Here is a 24186-nt window from a genome sequence, read left to right as displayed (position 1 = left end):
GTTATGCTGAGGCAGAGAGAAACTGATGGAAATATAAAGATTTACATGACTGAGAGAGAAATGTATAGAAAAAAAGTAAGGTTCTGGTATCACTTAAAGTGTGTGAATCCTGATATATAAGATCCACGCATCCTGATATCTTGGGTTTAACATGAATTACAATATATATATATATTTAAATCAAGACTTTTTAAAAAGAAAAAAATGGCAGTGTATGTTGCTTTTCTTGTTTGTTTTCTGAAAGTTTTGGGAACTATTTTCTTACAAATGGAAGTTTTGATTAAGTGAGAAGTGTAAGTGTAGTTACCTCTGCTTTGAAGGGTTGGATAGAAGGCAGCTGATTTCTGCTGCTGTAGGATGTTATGCTTATGACTGGACTCTAGTCAGAGTTGTATTTAGTAATAGACAGCATCATTCAGCTGTGGACAGTATTCCTATCCTAATTCACAAATACTTGAATTGTTTACTGGACACTATGAAATGTATTTTTGTATTATTCAATAATGAAAGCTATTAACCAGCAGTGAGGCAGTAAAGTAAAATGCATTATGTATGAAACGGGTAATCCTGGCAATTGCCATTTGAAAGGATTTGACCCAACTGACTCAGATCAGATTTACATGAGCTTTACTTTTTAAATAAATAAATAAATATGTTTTAAGTTGAAATACATCCAAAGTTCACATATGTGATTTCACATAATTTCTTACTGCGATAATGTGTTCTCCTGCAAGGTTCATGGCTGACTTTTCTTTTGTTTGCTTTAGCAGAGATTTAATTTTTAGATTTGAGGCATGAACAGATTTTCAGGGACCAAAACTAGAGCAATTCTCACTTGATTTGTAAAATATATTCACATGTGCAAACACACAAATGAAATGGTAAGAGAATGACATTATGAATCATACCATTAATAACTTGACTCTTTCATAGTGCTTTTGAAAGTCAGTGATTGAATTGTAGTAAATATATATTTGAATGTGTAGAGCATTGTTGCATTAGCTTTGGAGTTGTAAATTTAAGTAGCTTTATGGAGGGTTTGTTGTTTGTTTCATTTGCTTGTTTTGTTTCTGAGGTATCCCAGTATTTCTTTCTAAGAAAATGGGAATAGCCATGCTTTTCAGGGGGAGATCTTCACCTCTTTTCCAAGATTTCTGTTCTCAGCCTTTAGCTTTCTATGCATCTCTAGTGCAGACCTCTTTGACTACTAACAGCAGGGCTGTTTTCTAGTGTTACTGATATGTTAGTAAATTTGTTCCATATTCTCACAGTTTTCTGGAATAAGTTACTAGATATTTTTAAAATATTTGCTGAGTAGTTGCTAGATGCATTTTCCAAACTGGGCTGTGCATACTATTTTAGTAAAAATGAGACATCAGCTTCATAAGGATTCATTTAAAACAATTAAAAGAAATTACCCTTTATGCCATGCATCAATGTGATTGAGTTCAATTTGTCCATTCAGAATGCTCATTGCCTGTTGTGTATTTATAGTTCTGTTCACTGTTTCCAGCGTCTTGATACGAGTTTTAATGAACATTCCGCCTGGTATTTGCGGATTAATATCAGGAACACGGTATTATGTTTCAGTAAGAATTTACCATTTGCTTGTTTCTCACACTTCGGCTGCTGCTTCCTGTGGCTGCAAGAATCTGCCTTTTGGTCATTAACTTTTTATTTCCTCAAGTGATGGAAAATAAAAAAATAACCAACTATAAAAATTCTCTAAAGAAGCAAAGACTCTGAATCAGGAGAGCATGCAACTGTAAGCAAGTTGTGACTCACACTTACTTTATTCTTTTGTGGACTTAAATGGATGTGGAGTGATGTTTTGTCCTCGTGATAAGTTTCCAGTTTCATTTTGTTCTTCACTGGAAAAAAAAATCAAATTAAAGAAACCTCATTGAAGTCAGTACCATCATGCTAATAAAAAATAAATCAAAGAATAAATCAGCCCCTTAGTAGATTTAGAGTAAAATCATTTGAGGGAGCAAATTTGAAAGCCTTGATAGTATAGCAAATTGTCTGTTTCTCTTTGAGGTAGGTCTTCGGATATGATCATAAAATATACCATGTTAGGGAATGGATACTGTGGATAAATACTTATGGCTGCAAAATAACTTATGCTTGAAACATTATGGAGTGTGAAAATGAGTTCAGGTTTGTTGTTATCATTTGTGCCTGACCTCAAAAAGAGGGGTGGGTGAGCAAGGGAAACCTTGTCAGGCAGCAGTTCTGTATGTTTCTAAGCCTCTGCCTTTTTGATCAAAACTTAACCACCATCAAAATGAGCCACTTCCTTAAATGAAACAAGGTATGTGTTAACTCATTCTTACTGTTGATGAACCCTGGTATCAAGAAATAGTGCTTTTTCTTCTGGAGTGAGTACCTGAACTCTTTACCACACGTACTGCTTTTCTGTGATCCTTTTAAGTAAGAAATAGCAGTTGAGTCTTGTAATAAGCTACAGGAATTCTGACTCAGGTGGGACCAAATAGAGCCTTGTGTGTAAAGAACAGATTTAGATTCTTCGCATCATACTCCATTAAGTAGTTAAAATGTTAATACTCTGTCTACTGTTCAAGGTATGATTTGACAGTTGCTAAATGAAGATAATAACAAACAATGCTAATATTTAAACTGTGCCATTAATATTTAGTATATTGGACAGAAGAGCAGGTACATTTAAGTTCATAGAAAGACAAAAGGGAGCAAATGTCAAGTTTTTTCCGCTCCTACTCTCCATCCCGTCCATCTGGACCATTTGTCTGACTAGTTACTGAAGTCAGCAGTACAGGTGTCAAAGCGTTCTTTTGAAAGCTGGGAAAATGGCTTGGCAAGATTCATGTTACGTTCTGTTAAACGATTTTGTTTATTCTTCTTATTTTTTTATTGCCTTCAAAGTGTTAGTGCTGGAGCTGATTAGAGGCCCTTAGAGTTAGACTACTCTCTTCAGCCTGTTATACTTTTTTAACTCCACCCCAGTCATCAAGAAAGCCTGTTTCCACACTTTGCTGTGACTGCCTTTCTACCCAGTTCCATTCTTTTTTCCTTCTTGTATTTTTATTTTGTCTGAGTTAATCTCTAACTTGTACCACCATCTGTTACCATTCACATGCTCTCCTGACAATTTCTGTTAATGTACACTTTTGTCTGACTGCCATTTCCATTTTCTGTTTGCCTTGCCTTTTGATTTGGAGCTTGTGTTTATATTGCTTTCCTGTTTTGTTATGTGTATCTATGACATAAGACATATGACACACAAAAATAGTGTATGTCATTAGAAATACTTTGATTTTTGTAGGTATCTTTAGTGATAATGTTTTGTTGAGAGAAAGGACCTCATGCTCTTTATATTGCTGTTGCCATAGTATTCCTGTGCTATGGCCACAAGTGACAGGCAACATACAGTGATGACTATATGAATAGTTTGCTTTCAAAACAACACTTTCCCCATGGGGTAATGTATTCCACTGTGTATGTAAGCAGAAAACTTGAATTCTGTTGGGTGTTTTGTGTTTTTTGTTTTCTTTTTCCCCTCCTTAAATGTCTAGATTAGGTTTTAGAGGTTCAAAACTGTTCCGAGGATGGTTGAGAAAGTCAAGTAAAGATCATTTTAAAGTAGTGGATTCTACAGAAGTTTAAGCGTTGTAAGTCATTGTAGTTTCTTTTTCTACTTTGAGACCAGTTTTCTGTTAAAACTTGTAACACTACCTATTTTATGTCTATACACTTTTGTAGTTCAGGCAAATCTATGGCAGTAAAAGACTTTATAGAAAGTCATCATGTTAGTATTTATCTGACATGGTGTTCTATTATTTCTACGTTTTAATGTATTTAGTATTACTCAAAAAGTTTTAATAGATTGGTTCAAACATTTTTCATGTAAGAAAGAAATAAAAATATGCATAGTAATGTAATGCTAAGAAGTTTCACCCTGCACTTTCCCTGAGAAACCTCCTAAGAGTCCTGCTGCTGTTATTTTATAATCTTTAGAAACTCCACTGCAGTTAAAATGGGGTATAGGAATTCTTTGAAGTTATTTGTAATATAAATAATCTACAGGTACTATCACAACTTTCAGAACTGATTCGGAAGAGTTTGTCATGAACTCTTTTGACTGTTTGATTTCTATACTAATTCTCAAATCGCTTTGTAAAACTTGATAGGTAAAATAAATATTTGTGTGACTGAGAGAACTAGAGAGAAGCAGTATAGCACTAATAACCTGATTAGTAATCAAAAGCCTTACACTAGAGATGAAAAAGTGACATAACAGTGTGTTCCAGTATACGTGGAACATGCTAGCATTCTGAAACTCTTATTTTGAGGGGAATGTAGAAATATGAACTCTTCATTATTATTGGTGTTTTGCATGGAAACAGCGTAAACATTTGTTCTAATAATAGTGGATACAAAGAGGTACTTTGCTTTCTGCAGGTTCTGTGTACAGGGGCGCTTTGGTGGAGTGACAATTGCTGAAGATGTATTTACAGAAATACAGCATTTAATAAAGGATCATAGAATAGTTAGGGTTGGAAAGGACCGTAAGATCATCCAGTTCCAAGTGCCCTGCGGTGGACAGGGACACCACACACTAACCCATGTCACCCAAGGCTCCATTCAACCTGGCCTTGAGCACTGACAAGGATGGAGTGTTCACAGCTTCCTTGGGCAACTTGTTCCAGTACCTCACCACCGTCACAGTAAAGAGCCTCTTCCTTACATCTAACCTGAACTTCCACAGTTTAAGATTAAACCCATTACCATTGGCCCTGTCACTGTGGACCCTAATGAAGAGTCCCTCCTCAGCATCCTTGTAGGCATAGTCAATATATTTGTACAATTTCACCATGTTTTTTAATGATAATCATTATCTGCTTGTGACTTCCTTATTTACGTGTTAAGAGGTTAGTATAATGTATTTATAAAATGTGTTTATAGTACACTCTTTCTTCACTTCTGAGTGTCTGTATAGTGTTGTATTGTGCCTTATATTGAATTACTAAAGTACTGCAAATAAGTCAATGAATTACTGAAATACTGCACGTAATGCAGTAACTTTGCCACATAAACTGCATATTCCTTTCTCACCCATGTCAGCAGTCTCATTCAGGTTAATTGAACTACTCCAGTGAGCAATACCTTTTTTCATAAGTGAAGACTTGCAGGATTGGATTTTTATTTCATGTTGTTCCTTTTGTATAATCATAAAACCAGAAAATGCTTTACAGTTAAATCATGCTGATGTGGAAAGATATACCTTTGCAGATCTATTTGGATTGTTCTTTATCTGTTACTTATTCCCAATCAAAAACAGGTTGCAGAGTTTAAATGGAATAGCAACATTAATTGTTCCTAATGTGTTTCACTGCAAAGTCAAATGATTTAATTTAAATTGCCCTGAAAATAGTAGTGCTGAAAGGCAGTAACTAACAGGTGAGGATAATTACTGGCTTCAGTGATTTCTTCAACCACTGCAACTTGATCTGCAGGAGTAAATCAATCTATGCTATGACAGGGAGAATAAAATCGGAAAAGACAGGCAAAGAATTACAGTTTTACCTGCACAATGAAGAGAACGTGGATTTGAAGCAGATGCTAAACTGGTAGCAGCTAAAATTTCATTAACTAAAAAATGAATTTGTGGTGCAACTCTTGAACATCTACCTTGCAGTAATGATATCCTGGATTATCTGAAATCCTGGAAAGGCAGAATTATGTAAAGATTAGGCAAGGCAGCATTTTCTATACATGGAGTTCAATAGTGTGTTTTTTCTCAAAAATTTTTCACCTGAAGGCTATAGTTACATAGATGGATGTATGTACCTCTAAGTCATCTCAGTCTACTTATTTTTCTTTCTACTTTTTTCTTTCTTGGCTGGTCACTTCTCCCAAGTAACAAGTTAACAAGTGACAGAACAAGAGGTAACGGCCACAAGCTGTGACAGGGAAGGTTTAGGTTGAATATTGGGAAAAGTTTCTTCAATGAGAGCATAGTCAGGCACTGGAACAGGCTGCCCAAGGCAGTGGTGGAATCATTGTTCCTAGATGTGCTCAAAACCCCTGTAGATGAGGCCCTTGGTGACATGGTTTAGTAGTGGATTTGGCAGTGCTGGTGAGCAGTTGGACTTGATCTTAAAGTTCTGTTCCACCCTAGCTGACTCTGTGATTCTTGAGATTGTTAACTATCTTGAGAGAAAAATATACTGTGATTCAGAAATTAGGTTGAAAAGTACAAAATTTTCTTCAGGCCAGAACAAATGCGTATCTCACTTCAGAGGTATCTCTGATCTCAGAGTACTTTGGGAAATAACTGCTGCAGTCTGTTTCCTCTTCCCCTTCCTCCACCTGACACACACACACACGCAATTGGAAGGAAGGAAATCTTTTGTTTTGGAAATTAATGACAAGTTTCCAGGTAGAGATTGTCAATATGGTGGGCAGTGGGGGAACAAGAGTTACAAGTTTACACTTCCTGCTGGGAAAAAAATCTTTCAGTTCTACATCAAAGACTTCAGTGTTTTATTGTTCTCCTTTTGTTCTGGAATTTGTGCACAAAATCCAAATTTCAGTAAATTGAGCACTAGTATTTATGTTTACTTCCAAAGATCGAATGGGATCTTGTCATCTGAAAGAAAGGGACTGCAGGATTAGTGTCCCTGTGTTAGGTTTTCCACCCGTTGTCAGCTAAAGTTCACCAGACTCCGTCTAGATAACTTTTTTCCTTGTCATTTTAAGTTCCTGTATTAAAAATAGCCGTATTTCTTTGTTGTTAACAAACATTACATAATTTTGTCGGTGCAGTACTTGGGTGAAAGTGTTTTTTGGTTTTCTGTCTCTGAGCATGAGGTATAAAAAGATTGGGTTTTCAGCAGATGGTTGTTTGCAAACTTCTTACCTACTTTTTTCTTTGGAAACAAAAAATTGAAGACCACGTGGCAGATGTCATAAAGGAAGAGGTTTTCTTAAGGTGCAAAGCAAAGAAAGCGTCATGCTAGAAATAGGATTTTTTTCTATTTCGTTGTGCATTCAGTGTGATCCAGTTCTGATATTCTTCTTAAACAGTTTTAAGTAAAAAAATGCAAGAAATTTTATACATATTAAGAATGGTTGTTAAATATTACTTTACTAATAGGGTTTCAAACAGGTCAGGTTATTTGCTGTTGGGGAAGTACTGCTTTCATGCCTCCATCACTTGAACACAATATTCCATAAATTTTAAACAATTTTTCTTTCTATTCCTTTTTCCAGCTGCTCTTGGTATTCTGCACGAATACTCATTAGTCATTCTGGAGATGGACTTGCTGTCTGGAACCTACCTCTTGGCCGTCTTATTAGCCTGTATTGTATTGCAATCTGGCGCACAGGAGAAGAATTATACCGTGCGGGAAGAACTGCCTGAAAATGTCCTCATTGGCAATTTGCTCAAGGATCTTAACCTAACGCTGGACCCAGATGTGCCCCTGTCTTCACCCCTGCAGTTCAAGCTTGTGTATAAGACTGGGGATGTGCCATTGGTACGGGTGGAGGAGAACACCGGTGAGATTTTCACAGCTGCAAACCGCATAGACCGAGAGAAGCTGTGCTCTGGCATCTTTAGTGAGAATCGCTGTTTTTACGAGGTGGAGGTTGCTGTTTTGCCTGATGAAGTCTTCAGACTGGTTAAGATCAGATTCCTAATAGAGGATATAAATGACAATGCCCCTCTCTTTCCCTCAACAGTTATTAACATCTCTATCCCTGAAAACACAGCAATTAATTCTCGCTATTCTGTCCCATCTGCCATCGACCCTGATATCGGTGTGAATGGTATTCAACATTATGAATTACTTAAGGTAGGTTTCTTCCATTCTTGTATGTTACTTTCTGCATTACTGCCTTCCCAGAAATGTTGCAAGTCTCATGAACCACTAGAAACACAAAGCTGTCTACCGCATTAGTGGTACGCTGCAGGTGCATGTCTCAAAGTGTTAATCTATACCCTTGAATCCATTCTAGGGCGTCATATCTTCATTAGTGGGAAAGTGTCTCTGTCTGTGTAACAGTACCCTGAAACATGCATGAACTCTCCACCAGCATTCAGAGTGTTTGTGAGCTTGGGCTAACAGTCATCTTAGACCATTAAAAATGTGTTCTTATTGCCACAACATGGCAGTGGCAAGTGTGGCAACATTTTGCATTGTTTGTGTTTCCTTCTTCCATGACTTCAGGATTTGAGCAGTAGAACTTAGCGCAGAAGCATATGAGATGTGATGCTCATCTGTGTACTGATGAGCCATTCCAGAATGAAATAGAGTCCATGTGTCTAAACAGCTTTGTAATGTTTGGGTAGGCAAAATATCTGGTCTGGAGGAAGTCCAAGATACACATGAATACAAGGATAGCAGCGCCAATGGCCTTGCAAGAGCAGGTCTTTCATATTCTTGCTTCTTTTACCCTTCCTAGCAAATAACAGGAGAACTGCAATTAGGGAACAAAAGAGTAATGTGTGAACCTGAGGTATGTAAGAGTGTGTGATTGCTAAATAAAGATTACTTTCTTTTGAGTTTACACAAGTAGAGAGTTTAGAACAAGAAAGGAACTTACCCTGAAAATGCTGGGTTATTACGTGGGAAGCTGAAATCTTCGCTTCCTTGGTTTGAAATTGGGAACTATTGGGTGGTTTGGCTGCTCAGCTACCAATTTGACACCCTTGTTACTGACTGGAAGAATATAGACTACAGGACAATATATTGCTTGATTGACTTGACAGCTACTATTCACTGATATCAGTACTTACTATCAATTTAATAAAAATAAGGCACTGCCTTATGTTACCTCTTTTAAATTGCTTACAACCTGAAATAGTTGTGACATTGTGGATTCTAACTAGTGACAAAGACATAAAAGTCTCTTCCAGTAAACTGCATCCCATGGGGCAGTTCTGGTTAGCTCTAAAAAAAAAAAATAAATCCCCACATCCATCTTTCTGCTTGCAGGGTAGTCGAGCAATTAAAACTTTTCAAGAGTTTACTATAAATTTTGAGGGCTTTTAGTAAGATCTTTAATGCTTTAATTTCTAGGGTGTACTTAGTGCAGGCAGTGTGTGTTGTGGTGGTTTGATTTTTGTTTTTGTTAGGTAACTAACCAGAAGCTCCCAGTAGGAGGCAGTCTTCCTTATTTAATTGAGAATATGGGAATGAAAAACAGCATATTAAATAACAGTAGGGGTGGAAAATAATAAAAAAGGTAGGGCTACAGGCAAAATGTGGCAAAATGATACATGGTCTGAAAGAGATATGTTAGTTAATACATGAGAGAAATGTGCTGTTATTCTAGGGAAAAATCAAAAAACCCCAGCAAAATATGGAGTCCCTGGGATTCAGTGAGCAACAGTTTTCAGCTCACCGCGATAGCAGTGGGTTTATTTTTGGACTGTGTGTTCAGAAGCAGAATGTAACAGATCAGCAGAATGATAGCATATTTGTATTGCACCAGTGGGAGCACATGTAAAATGCAAGCTACAGCTCTGTACCAGAAGTGGTGTGGGGTGTAAGGCCTTGTCTGAGGATCTCATGTGAGATGAGATGATGTGCCAGAGCACCAGCTTTCACCAAGAGATGGTCAAATAACTTTAAAAAATAAAATTGATATTTGAATTAGGGGAAAAGAAAGAAATAAGAAACACAGTTGAATGTTTATTCAAGTGTCTTTGAAAAACTGCTTTTGCCGTGTAAGGGAAGGAAAGGTGATGGGATGAACACCCTCTGGTATGACTGGAACTTCTGAGTCCTTGTGCTAGGTGTGCTGCAACAAAAATAACATGTAAAGTCACAGCCCTACAGACAGTTCTTCTAAATGAATTAATCACATCCTTCTCTTGCATGCCTGTTGGTCAGCTACTTTTTGAGTTATGGATCTACTGCCTTTAAATAAGCCAGCAATTTCGCATGCTTTGGAAAGTATTTGTAAAACCAAGAAGCAGTCTATGATGGCTAAACACTGCTTGGAATCGTAATGTCCAGTTGTTATACCATTGGTAGTTTTTACAATGTTAATACCAAAAGTGATAATACAAGGAGAGGGAGAGAGAAGTTCTAAATTCTGGTGAGCAGGCAGGGAACGTAGCATGTATAAAGGCCTGTCCATCACTGGGGAAGGATAGGGAGATGAAAAAGGATGGGAAGAGTGGTGATGCCTGAGAATTCTTTCCTGGGTAATACTGAAACTAAGAGGAATGATGATAGGCACACGAGAATTGTATTGCTTGTCTTTTCTCCCCAGGTGCTGCTCTTGGGCATTATCCTGTGCTATTTTTTTAGGGTATACTCTGAAGATACTAATGTCTTCTGGCTTCTGATATGTGTTGACCTTTTCCTTCCTTTTATAACCAGCAGATAGAAAAGTGGGGAAACTGCAGCACACAAAACTGTTACGCCTTCTGGACAGGATGAGTCTAGCATGGCTGATACAACAGTGTTGTGGGGAATTTTGGGAAGGACCAGATAAGATGATGGGCAGGGCAGCATCCTTGAAGGATGGCAGAGGAGTGGGAGATGAGATGTGGAAGTCACTTTGTAGAAGCACAAAGGCTGATGTTTTAGCATGTGTGCAGCAACAGAGGAGAACGTGCTGCTCTATATTTTAGAGACAGTAACAGCAAATTGAGAAGCTGTGCAATGGAGAGTTCTTCAGTTAGATAAACTTTTTTTATAAAGTGAAATATAAAATGTGCTTATCGTCTGTGTGAAGCCAGAACTATTTTGTCAGAAGATGAAGAGATTTTTTTTGCTATATTTATAAGAAAGAATAAACTCACTACAGGCTCAGCTGAACATAGGTTTTTCACACATTTTCAGCAACTCTGTATCTCGTTGGGAAGGTAATATTCATGTGTTCTACAGTATTTCCCCACTTTGTTACACTTACCTTACTGCCTCTCTCAAAGTATCAGAAAAGGTTGCATACAATAGTTGTGTTCAGTTTCACTTGCAAAGTAGATAATAATAAAGACTTTTAACTACATGACAGACTTCCATATTAACTCTAATCCCCTGTCTCTTTCTACAAATCTTTTTCAAATAGAAAAAAAAACAAAGCAAAATGTTGTAAAAAAAGGTATTACTGTGTTTTGGTTCAGTATTATTTGGAAGTTTCCTAATATGGGATTTGACTTCTTTTACTGAAAGAGAGAGCTTCTAATTACCACACAAATCAGCATCCAGGTACTTTTTGTTTGCTTTCATTTTCTGAAAATGCACCTCAGTGGAAATTAACTTATTTATTTGTAACTGGTTCGTGGTGCTGCAACTTTAGAACTTTCCAGTTGTCTGTGATTCAAATATACGCTGTTTGAAATGCATGAACTCTAAAAAGACTACAGTTTTATCTAATATATGTATTTCTTCTCATGAGACTTAGTTGCAAGTTACGTGGAAGACAAGTTATAAGGAAAGCAGTGTTATCATAGATATCTACAAATACTAATGCTCTGATTTAACCCTGGTAGGTAGCTAAGCCTGCAGGTCTTTGTTCACCTCTTCAAGGTGTTCATGTTGCTTACATGTTGACGTAAAATGGCCATTTGTGTCTGACAATACCACCACATTGTTAAAAATACTGTTGTTAATCACACTCAGTGCACTTACATTTGACTTCAAGGCAAGCTAATAATTAGTATAACTTCATTAATGCACTGAGAGGCCTGTGAGACTTGTAAGTTCTGGTTTGACTGTGAAGATTTTCACATGAAGCATCTCTTTGGTCTCTTAGATATGAAAAGGAGTAGCTGTCTCAGAGCAGGTTTTGAATAGAATTCCAGGTCAGAGCACTGTAATGGGGAGTTACATGCATATTTCCAAAAGATTTCATGTATATTCTTTTTACGGGTTACTTAGAGTTGCTTGACAACAAGGTATAGCATATACAGAAGATGTTGCATAGGTGCAACAGTACCCAATTAGCAGTCAACTTGAGTGAAAGCAGAACTCTATGCTTACAGGAGCAGAGCAGTTTCTTCTGTGAGCTTATCCTGTGTACTACGAGGTTATTGCTTGAATTTGTTGCAGTTTGGGGGGAAATTAGATTGGTTTTACTGTTCTATTACCTATTACAGTAATTTTCTTGTATTTACTTAGAAGAAGCACTTGGTGCATTCCTTCTAGAATAATATAATAATCTTTTTGTAGCTGTCACTTTATACCTCTGTAATCTGACAAAATAGATTCTTACTCAGTCTCGCAACACATCAGTCTTGCCTCTGAGGAAGAGAGTTATCTCTTGCTAATCTAGATCATCACTTGCGATGTGTTTCAGTAGAAGCTTTCCCCTTCTTTTTGGTACAGTCTATCAATTCCATGACCCATGGAAGATGGGGATCACAAGTCATCATATTTCAAGCCTGCTTCTGCAAATAGTTTATTTCTGATCCTCATGATAATTCTGGATCAAGTAACTAATAGAACTATTTGTGAAAATCAAGAATGGAAGGAAATATATTTCACGTAAAATGAAAGCTAGGAAGGTAGTTAAATCAAAATTGTAGAGTGAGACTAGATTTGTAGTTAAATCTGAATGAGAAAGAGTAGTGAAATTGTTGTTGATAATAATATTGTAAAGTGGCACAAATATTGTAGTCAAAACCACTAACAGTGGAGGAGGAAAACAAGGTTTTCTATGACCTGTTTGTGTTTTAATGTTGCATCAATACTGAGGGGTTCAGTACATAGAAAGGAAGAAAGCATGGTTAATGTCTGTGCAGACTCAGTGCACAGAGACACAGAGCTGTTTTCTTAATGCAGGTGATGCCAGATCATTTTCACTGTCCCAAGGATCAGCTGCTTGAACTTCATATCTTCTGTCCTCTTTTTATGCTTTCATGCCTTTAAATGGAAGATGAAGCATCCACCCTCACTTTTACTCTCATACCATGTTTGAATGGGGGAGCATCGCGCAGTCAGTCATACTGAAATTACTGTGGGTAATTTGTCAGTCTAGGCTTCAGCAACATGGGAGGACAATGAAGTGGTATACTGGCCCTTTAAGTAGGCCACAAGAAGCCTGGGGTTGTTGTTATCAACATCTGCCCTCTGTGAAAAGAACTGACAAGGCAGAGCTTTTTCTACATCTAAAGAGACACTTATTAATATTGTCAGGTCTCACTGAATATTGCAATTAGACACAAATAAGATGAGGTAAATTCCAACTTCATCATTCTGCTGTTATCAAAAATAACTTTGTGAATTTGTGGGAGCCTACTAGTAGCAAAATATTCTTGCGCTTTTTAATTTTTATTAGCAACTCTTTATGTTAACTGTGTAAGGGACATATGGCTGAATTATAAAAGATGGGTGGTCAAGATCCCAGGAATTTTAATTTTACTGACTTGTATATACTCTGATTCAGGTAGGAAATTTCTTGACTTCTTGATAAGACAACAGTAATGTACATACAAGGTGAGCATAAGATGCATGTTAAAAAAACATTTGAGTGTTGGGGTTTATTTTGCTTTTCCTCCCATGGACACGTAGCTTAGAAAGAGATTTTGAGTGTTTGCTTGAATGGGGGAACGGCTTGTCTCTCTTACATCACAGTCCTTTAATTGAATTAGCATTGGGATTTAATTCAGCATAACTTTGTGGGACAGGTTAACTTCCATCTTCATTGTAATGGCTTATATGGATTATACTTCACAAATTTGTGGAACAGTACTGTATCTTCTTTCCCATTTCATGTGCCAGCGTAGATGGGCAACATAATAGATTTAGGGAGTTCAAAAATAGATTTAGGATTTTTTTTTCCTCTGGAGTTGTACTCCAGTCAAGCTCTAAGGTCACCCTCTAGTGCTTGTAATTTAATAAATATGGAGAGTTGGACATGTTGCCTTTCTAAGGTAACTTTTAGCTGCCCTTTAGAAGAGAGAGGTTTTCTAGGACAGACAGGCTGTCTTTTGAATGATGCTGAGTGCTCCCCCCCAAGCCCACAGTGGCAGTGGGGATTAGGTCAGCACTGAAACATCTTTTCCTTTCTCTGTTACTACTACAAGATCAATGTATTTCTTTTTTTTATGTTTTAACATAGCTTCAGTTTTTTCATGAGTGGTTCTCTCTCTTTGTCTTTTCCACCAAGGTGTGGATAATTACTATCTGAAGTGTCAAGAATTTCAGCAGTGCTGTGAAGATGTACAAATACCACTTACTGAGATGGCCAACTTCACAAACGGATGCTGTTCGTAAAACTTATTTCCCTGAATATAGGATTGTAGATGTTGAAGTCCCATTGCAGATTTCTGTTAAATCTTGATGCACCTACCTTTCCAGTAATTTAGGGGCTTTTTTATTCTCTCATGAGGTAGTAATGTGCTACACAACAGGGCATTTAAAACTTAGTCTCCAGCTGTAGTTCAGGTATTAGTAAAAAGTCTCAAATATTTGAAAGATTGAGCCTCACAGAGTCTAAAACTATTTACACAACACTTCCCACTGATTATGTGATTTAGTTAATGTTGTCCTTAGTACTGTTATGTAGAGCTTCAGATGCTGACTCTTTAAAACTCTGACCGGTGGAAGAATCCTTTTGTTCCAGAAACCTGAGGTCAGTTGGTTTCAGGTTAAGTAATAACTTGGATGCCGCAGTATTGGAGTTAAATTCATAAGTAAGTGTCATTTACTCTAGAATTTAATTCTGTAGAAGTAAATATATTTTCAGAAGTTAATATTTTAATGAACAGTTCTCATGACTTAGGACAGGATATATTTAGGTAACTCCTTATGTTGTCCTTGAGAGAAGGGAGGGAAAAATCTGTTAGTATTGCACATCGTAAAAGTTCTTAATGTTAAATAAATTCTAATATCAAAGAAGTGCCGAATTTTCTCATTATCAGTTTCCTTATGACATGGAAGATACATTGAAGTAATAAGGAATAGTTCAAATAGAGTGGAATAGGGAGTTAATCCAGCTTTCAATTTAGGTGAAAAGTAATTGTCTCCCTACTACCATTTCTCTTGTCTAGGTCAGGTAGTTTTGGGGTTATGGAAACTATGGTATGACCTGAAATAAGCCAAAAATGAGATACAGAAACTTGAGGAATACTTATGAATGCTAAGAGACATCCTAAAATCTTGAAAAGCTCACCTGCAGATATAGTAAAGGGACAAATAACTTTCATTTTGATCTTAGTTTCTATTAATAATTACAGAAAAACTTGAAAGGTGGACTGAGGCAGAAACTATCAGTATTTGTAGGTAGAATTCTTATCCCTCACATTTGACATTATCCTTGGACATCTAGTGAAATATATTTTCTTCTCACTTAACAATTTTTGACTTCAGGAACATAAGGAATTAAAAATACTCAACCCGAATCCTGTTTCCTTTATATAGCTCTCTTACCTCAAAAATCTTCTTCACATCATCTTAGCATAAGACTATTTCCATTATTTGATGATGTAGTTTAGCATGCACCTTCTTAAAAAGCCACTCCCATTCGCCCCCGTTTTTTACTTTACAAAATATCAAAGTATATGCTCCTTGTGTGATTGTTTTGTACTAGAATTAAAATACTGCTCAGTAGTAATTTGTTTAGAGAGACCTGCACAGATAAGTGGGCATCTGTGAGCTGTGTTTTGAAAAAGTCACTGCAGCTACTTTTTAAAGGAAAAATATCTGATTTGCATTCTTACATCTGTGAGTTAGTGTCTCTAAGTAGATAAAACTCTACTACTGACTGGTGGTAGTGAGTCAAGAGTCAAGGTAATTGCTTCTTGCTGTTGATACAAGGCTCCTTTAGGGTGGTTTATGGCATTATTACTGTAAAAACTGTCAGGTCCCGTTATCCTGACATTGCTTTGGGGGATTGACTGAAGACTAGAGGAAAGTCTTGCTTCTAGGCATGGTAAGTTCAGTAAGTTAGGGTGAGGGACAAGTCGGTGTATCTTTTTGCATTCAAGGCTCTGATTTTCACACTAGCTGTCATGAAACAATAATGTATAACTTAGCATGTCTCTGTGTGGGAAGGTTGATAGACTCAAGCTGGAAGGCACAAATCTGTCAAATGGAGATCTTCACTTTGTCTATTTTATATGAATATTATCTTTTGCTGATGTCCAGACAGATCAGTATGCTAGTTAACACAGATGTGGTGGTGTTTTCTGAACATAGTAGACTAAGTATTTGTTTACTAGTCCTCTGGAAACCAAGTGTGTAGACAACACTTGGAAATTAATCTTTTCTCAAAATACATAAAGTTAAAACTTTAGTTTCATTTATATGTAAAGAAATGGTCAATTACACAATTGATAACAGTAAACCACAATAAAAGCAGTAACAAACCCCCCATATATCTCAATAAACAACTTTGTTTTGCTTGTATGCATGATACTGGAACTGCAAATATGCAATGTCAAGCAAAGTTGCAAAAAGTGTGTTGTATTCTTAAGCAGTGACACCGAAGTATCCTCATGTGAATGATGACGTTCTATGTTTACTATTCCATGGCAATGTAATGCACCTCTGAGGCAAATGTATAGAAAAGTATTAATGTGACATTCAAAAGCAGTTAACTCATATGAGTGCTTTTAAAAACTTCACAGGTTGCCAACTTAATGTCAGCAATATGAGTTGTGTACAGATGAAAAATGAATAGCAGAAGTAGTGTTTTCCTTTTGTCATTTGTGTGTTACAACTTTTAAAGTCAGCTCACTCATTAACTGAACTTTCTGAAGGTCTTTGAAGCTTTTACATAAGCCACAGTATACTTAAAGATTCTTTTTTGTCCTTTTCTGTAGGTTTAGATGCTGGTCATGGTTACCTGGAGCATGGGTTTTTTTTTTCAGGGTGCTTATTTGGTTTCAGATAGCTGTGTGAGCTACTTGCAGGAAAGAAACAAATCAGTGTTACAAGCTGAAGTCTGACTTAAGAGAATTAAAGACATGAGGGTTTATGGAACGTGTGAATGTAGACAGTTAATAATACTTCAAAAAATGCTGAAGAATCATTGAAGATGAGATTTTATCTTTTTTTTTTTTTCCCCACCAGTTAGTTGCAGAAATTATTGGCTAAATATTTTGAGGGCAGACAGTGAAATTCTCTGGGAAGATCTCTGCATGTTAAAACTGAAGCTGTGATTGAGTTTTACTGGTTGCTTTGTCAAGGCTTCATTTGATTTCTGTAGTAGCTGCCTTGAGTCTTGAACTTTTCCTTGTTATACTTGCCATAAAATCTTTCTCGCTTTCAGAGGGTAAGAAACTATTATTTATATTTGATTTGACTTCCTCTACTTCCTCCTTTCTACAAGATGCAAGCAGAAAGACAACAGTTTTAATAGGATATCACTACAGAGTATGCTGCTGTTACAGTTGCATTGAGGTTTCTTATGTTATGTCTCTACTCTGAAAACTAATACGAGTTAGGAAAGTAGAATGTGCACTGTCTCCACATACTTCACACTCTTTCTGGGGGCTATATCTAAAAATATATGTAAGTAAAAGAATTCTAAATGGACATCTTAATTTTTGCAGTTACCATTAGCTTTCCTCGGGACAATCTAACTTTGAAATTCAGCCTTTGGAAAATCAATACCTTCACAGTACTGAAACTAAATAAATTTATTAGCATTTTTGAGGAGTAAATGCTTTTATCAATATAAAGCAGCTCCTGATGAGTTTTTTACCCAGAGATACAATTTTTAAAGTAAGAACAATTTTGAAATCTGCATATAGAGATGAGCTGCAGATTTGCCACTGAAGTACTCAGGTGAAGAGGAAGGCATCACAGCTCTTTCCTAATGTATTGAGACACCCTTAATGCCTTACAGCGTAATGAAAAGTGTAAAGATGAAGAGCAAGTGATTCAGCTTTCACCACTTGATGATGATTTGCAGACAACTTGCAAGAATTTTGTGGGCCTCAGACTTCATTGCATGTTCCTGTTTGCCGTTGTTACTACACTTCCCTCACCTGTGTGTCATTCCAACAAGGAGCCATTGTTTGCTCCCAAATCTAGCAGGACTCACACTGAACTTGCAGCTGTCTAGTGAGTGGTGTAAAAGCCTGTTCTTGACTCTGATAAGTCATTGTATTGCCCTGTCTCTCTCGCTCCTGTGGTGTTGCGAGTTCATCTCTCCTGACTGCTTTGCATGGAGCAGGTCCCCACCCCTTAGTCATCAAATAAGTCCTTCAGGTTTCTGGCTGTTAATTTTTCCCTGGATCTGATAGGTGAGAGCAGTGCTAGCAAATTCCCTCTTCTGCAACATTTTCTCAGCTGCAGTAGAAGTATCAATTGTGGCTTAGGCTATGTATTTACATATATTTAGCAGGTTTATATATGGAGCATCTTTTATTCTGGCAGGCTGCTAACAGTGCACTTAGGTCAAATTATACTGCACCCATAATGTTCAGTGTCTCAAAATATGTAATATTTTAAAGACTTGGTGTTTTGTATGTCAGAGAGGAAAGGGATGGGAGCCTTTTCAAAATACCCTGAGAGTTTGCTGCCACTGTGCTGGTACATTATTTTTATATATTCACTGTCAGGATCTATAAATAAAGATGCTTCTCTTTGGCCCCTATTTTATTTTTTTTTATTTTTATTCTTTAAAGAATGACCTGACATAGGCTTCTGACATTCAGACCATTTTTTTATGAACTACGTTAGTGAAACTGCCTTTGGTTTTGTGATCATCACCAATGTATCCAACAGGTTTTTATTGTTTTGGTAATTTTCTCAGTTAGAAAGTTTGTGACTAAACTCGTTTATAACTAAAAAAGAACATTATTACTAAAGGTAGCAAGAGCTATCACCAGCCAAGCGTAAAACGTATTACATTTAAAGACCATTATTTTGTGTCCAAATTATTGCTGCATAGAATGTAAAAAAAATTTTGGCTCCAAAGTAATTCTAGTTTCAGAATCATTCTGTGAGGATATTTTTTCTTCTTCTTTTAGTTATGGTAATGGATGAAGGAATACATATTTTTCTTGTAATTTGGATGACTTATCATGAAAAACCTTGAATTAGGTTTCCAGTAGACTGCCTGCAAATCCTATAGTTATTCTGATTATTATTATTAAAAATTCCAAGTTATTCATGAATAATGCTTTTTCACATATGTATGGGACAAAAAAAAACCCAAACAAACATATTTTAAATCGTTCAGTGAAGAAAAGGAAAATGTCAGTGATAATATTCATAAAACTGTCAGATTTTTCTTTTGTCTAGGTCACTTTTCTATGACCTCTGTTTTTGGAAGGGATGAAGATTTCCAATTTTGAAGCTATGCTTTGCATATAGGAGATGCAGTTTGGATTTATTTTTCATAAAGCACACAATATCAAAGAGGCTTTTATAATGATACTGTGTTCTGAATTTAATTTTACTTTTAACTTTCAAATACTGGAATTTAGTGAGAGAGATTCAAGTAATTGTAGTTGTTTTTACTATGAATACACTGTATGTAGTATTTTGCTTCTTTTCAGGAGGAGAAAAAGGCAAATCCAAAATGACATTCTTTTAGCTATCAAGGAATACACGTAAATCAAATGTCAGTCATGGGTTGTGGCACTTGAGTGCATTAGTATGGTTATTTTCATTCCAAAGTTTATTTCAAAGTAATTTATATTCTCTAGCCCAGAAATATAATTGCTCTGAACACGGAAGTCCTGTAGAGCTTTTGAAGCTGGGAGATGTAGCAAAGAGCATTTCAGACAATTTTAAAGAAACAAAAAGAAACATTGGTAAAAGGAGTGAATTCTGAGTCATCAGCTGTCAGTATTGAAATACATTTTTCTCACATTGTGCAATAATTGCTGGCTCTATTAATGTGATGTGTGTTTCTGCTTTGATTATTGCTGATGTTCCAAAGTCAAATAATTGTAGTGTTTTTTTCTGTGCTTTATCAAGCAAATTGACTTTTTTTTTCCCTTTTTCGTTCCTTTTTCTTTTGAGTCAGGATCTTCCTCAGTGCTTTTCAGAATGGGATATTATATGTCTTTTTCACTTTGAGATTACTTTTCCCTCTTCGTTTTAACCCCTGCCGTGTAATTTTCACCCTCATTTCCACTCGGGACTTTTCAAACCTATTTGTTGTAGCACATTTAAAGGTATAAACAAAGTAATAACTTCTGTTTTGGTCCCCATCCCTGTTTCCCATGTAACCTCAAAACCAGTATTCTGGTTACACATTAGTATTTTCCATTGGTGAATCGACCTTTGTCAATGGAAATCCAACAGAAAGCGTGAATACTGGAAGTGGGAAGTCAGTCTTACAAATAGACCATAAATGATTTAACTTTACTGCTTCCCATCTGTGTTGCATTGAAGTACATTGTGTTAGACTTTGACCTTTGCAGCACCTTTACATATGATGCTTAGCTGGACTTCTGTCTTTTCGTTTTTAACCTGTCTCTGATTTCAGAGTCTCAGGAAGTTACTTCTGCCAAGCCTGGTTGAATCTGTGAAGTACTAAACAATAGCAGCAACGGACAGCAATAGGGTCTATTTTGTTTCTGTTGTGATTTTTGCTTTCAAGGGTGCTTGTGAGGGTGGGCTCCTAGAGGCGAAAGTGTGCATTTTGATCATAATGAAGGGAAAAAATATTATTCAAAGAGTGTAAATAAAAAAATAGAAAGGACACAAAGCATTCCAATGGTCTGTCTTCTACTACCGCAGTATACTGATGACAGGATGCCGATTCACAATGTTCATGACTTCCATAAAAGATGAGTTGTATCATCATTCTTTCTACTAACTTTAGGAGTTATCTCCAAAATGAGCAGTCTGAATAAAAGTTTTTTGCTATTTAGAGCAATGCTGTATGGGAAACAGTGGTGTCTTCTTTCAAGCTGCCTAGGCAATTTTCTAAAAGGGTATGTTGACTTGAAATCCTGTTCTGGCTTTGTAATGCTATCTAAACTGGTATTATTAGTGCTTTAGTGTTTTCTGTAATGCATATATTCTGCACTCTTAGTAATGTGCTCTTAGAGGGCCACTGAACTGTGAGATTTGGCTTGTGGTTTGGTTTCTGGTCTGTAGAATAGTTGTCAATGAGTGACTTCTGCTGCAATGAGTGACTCAGTTTCCTTCCAGCTAAGTGATATAAATGATACTGAGAATGGCCAAGAAATAAAATTAATTTGGTTTGTATTTGAAATACCTAAATTCTTGAGCAAAGATAAGAAGTAAAGGTTAGAGGAAGAAGCAGAATTTATTCTGCTATCCAGCGACAGAAAGCTTTGTAGTACTCAAGGAATAAGGTTCTCTCCAAAGCTTTCCTATGTTAAGGAACTGGAAGAATAGTCAAGGATCCTTAAGAAGCGAATTTACCTTTGTGGAATTAAAATCCAGGGGATTTAGATGCTTCCATATTAATGATAAGCTTTGATAATAACTTTTAAATTATTTGATGTATGAGACTATAATTCAGTATTTGGTTGAAAATTTTACTTCTGGCCTTGAAACTTTTCACAATATTTAGTGTGTGTGTGGGGTTCTGTGTGCGTCAAAATTGTATCTAACATAGGGCTAGACAAAATGGTAAAACTGACCTTCTTATTTCTTTTCTAATGTCAGATAATGTCAGAAGAATTCTTATAAGTGATAGTGAAGTCTTTCAGAAGCTGTTTTGAGCAGCTTCTGAAGTTTGAAGTTCAGCATAGCATACACTGCCAGCTACTGAGTTTCCTGAGCTAGGGAGCAACGAAAATTACTTTTTGGTATTCACGGCCTCTAACAAAACCCCATCTAATTGAAGTTATGCACAGTGGATATTTTTCCCCTCCTAGTTCTTGTGTTTTTCTTGTATACTAGTGGGTGGAACAAATTTATCCATCAGATAAGGTTTTAAGCTAGTAACTTACTTCGTGATGATCAGGAATTTCTGATGTGGTTTGTGTCTGAAATACTCAATATCATATAAATCAAAATATACAAACTCATGCTATAGTGCTGCTTGCTACCTGGCTCTGAAATCACTGAAAACAAAAGAGATACGTTAATATGCATATTACTGTGGAATCAATGGTTGGCTTTTCCTGCTGGGCAGCTGTTGGAACTAATCAGATTGTGCCTAAGAGCATAATAAGGAAAAACTTTAATAATGCTCAGCCCTTTTGGAAGCTCGGTCATTTCGGCTGCCGTACTTGCGTTCACTAATTTAGTCTAGGTTTTGCTGTTTTGTTACAAGACATAATGCTGAATCTCAAACCAGATTTAATTTCATTTTACGATGGATTATTCCACATACATTCACAGTAGGCCACCTCTTACAGTAACAATAAACTTAATTGAGGGTGGAAGTAGAGTTTTGACTCTGTAGGTAGAATGCTTCACAAATTTAGCAACTTGTTTTATACTGTCACTTCAGGTTTTTGAGATGGTGCTCTAAATTGTGAATCGGTGTAGCAAATGGAAGCTACTTTGGTGTAGTGATCAGTACTGCAGATTTCTATGAGCAAAATGACTCAGTCATTTCTTGGAGAGTACTTGTTTTGTATCTGTGAATTTGACATCTAATCACAGATGTAGTGTTGATAGAATGTCCTAGGCATGTTTTAAGAATAGCAGTGTGCCTGAAAAAATCTTCAATTCAGAATCAGCTGTTCATTTAACTCACTGATTTGTCAGCATAACAAGTTGAATTATTGTTCATAGCTTAATCCCTTAACTAATATGCAAAATCCTAAGAATACATTAAACACATCAAAAATTAACATTAAACCCATGAAAATAAAGAAATAGGACTTAAATGTAAAAGTTAAGATTTTAGGCTAAGTCTTGTGTCTATGTTAAAAATTGTTTAGGGAATGTTTATGTTAAATTGTTTTGAGGTGTGTATAGTTTCTTTGCTGATGGTCAGCTTCGTAGCTGGTGGACATGAGTTAACGTGTTTATACTGGATTTTAGGTTGATTTCTTTGAATAGATTTGTTTTCGTAGATTCAGTTTTTTTGTATCATGCCTTAAGAATATAAAGGCTAAGCTTCTCATTGAATTATTGAGAACATATTATCTCCAGAGGGTGCTTTCTTACAGCCATTTTCCTGGTTCCAACCTGTGTGTAGCTGAGAGATGCTGTCTTTGTCAGAAAGTGTCTCATAACAAGATTAATTCTGTGGGCCTTGTGGTGGTTCTTTAACCTGAGGTTGTTGTCATAGTGGAGTAGTTATGATGAATCTAGGAAGAATTCTCGGTTCTTGTTTGGCACACTGAGACCTTGGTGGCTGAAATCATGTTGGTTGCCCAAAAGCTGTTGATATAGTAGGTCAAGAGCTGTTGATTTAGTAGGTCAAGAGAGGTTCTCCTCCCCCTCTACTCTGCCTTGGTGAGGCTGCATCTGGAATATTGTGTCCAGTTCTGGGCCCCACAGTTCAAGAAGGAGAGGGAATTGCTTGAAAGAGTCCAGCGCAGAGCTACAAAGATGATTAAGGGAGTGGAACATCTCTCTTATGAGGAGAGGCTGAGGGAGCTGGGACTCTTTAGCTTGGAGAAGAGGAGACTGAGGGGTGACCTCATCAATGTTTACAAATATGTAAAGGGTGAGTGTCAGGATGATGGAACTAGGTTTTTTTCAGTGATGTCCAGTGATAGGACAAGGGGCAATGGGTATAAACTGGAGCATAGGAGGTTCCGTGTGAACATCAGGAAAAATTTCTTTACTGTGAGAGTGACAGATCACTGGAACAGGTTGCCCAGGGGGGTTGTGGAGTCTCCTACGTTAGAGATATTCAAGGCCCGCCTGGACAAGTTCCTGTGTGATGTACTCTAGGTTACCCTGCTCTTGCAGGAGGGTTGGACTAGATGATCTTTTGGGGTCCCTTCCTACCCTTAGGTTTCTGTGATCCTGTGATATTTTTAACTAAGTACAAGGCCATAGGTCCAATTTCTTTGTGTGTATTATAAAGTCTTACTGTACCACAAACAGCATGCGTACTATTATTTGGAAACATCTGGTTTAGGACAGTGGTTGAATTAATCTCGGAAGACCTTTGAGTGGATGCAGAGCTGGGAAAGCTTGCTTTTGCCTCTAGTTTGGATTACACAAATGGTTGAAGTAATTTTCGCCCAGTAACCACCTTTGCCTAACTTGCTTTTTCTGGAATAGTACAGTTTTGTGGGGTCAGTCATATTGCTAAGTAATACTTCAGCTGTTCTGTTTATTCTGGTGTTAGCTTGCCTGTGAGCATACACCCTATCATCCACTTGGCTGTTGAGAT

General features: G+C 36.8%; 1 protein-coding gene across 8 annotated transcripts in view; it reads left to right on the top strand.

Annotated features, from left to right (window-relative positions):
- The window catches only part of PCDH11X (protocadherin 11 X-linked), a 491669-nt gene that overhangs the window by 41278 nt on the left and 426205 nt on the right, over nucleotides 1-24186 (top strand). For 7 of the 8 annotated variants that reach the window (XM_062627447.1, XM_062627444.1, XM_062627446.1 and 4 more), the window contains exon 2: nucleotides 7255-7838. In XM_062627447.1, the coding sequence (XP_062483431.1) occupies nucleotides 7299-7838 (540 nt within the window). In that variant the 5' untranslated portion in view covers nucleotides 7255-7298. Of the gene's footprint in view, nucleotides 1-3532; nucleotides 3651-7254; nucleotides 7839-24186 lie in introns of those variants that run through there. The other variant, XM_062627445.1, reaches the window with a different exon arrangement.

Source organism: Pezoporus occidentalis, unplaced genomic scaffold (genome assembly GCF_034315485.1).
Source record: "Pezoporus occidentalis ecotype Australia unplaced genomic scaffold, CSIRO_AGI_Poc_V1 ctg30, whole genome shotgun sequence".
Classification (NCBI taxonomy): Eukaryota; Metazoa; Chordata; class Aves; order Psittaciformes; family Psittacidae; genus Pezoporus; species Pezoporus occidentalis.
Note: the sequence above shows the minus strand (reverse complement) of the source record. Positions and strands in the feature narration are given on the sequence as shown.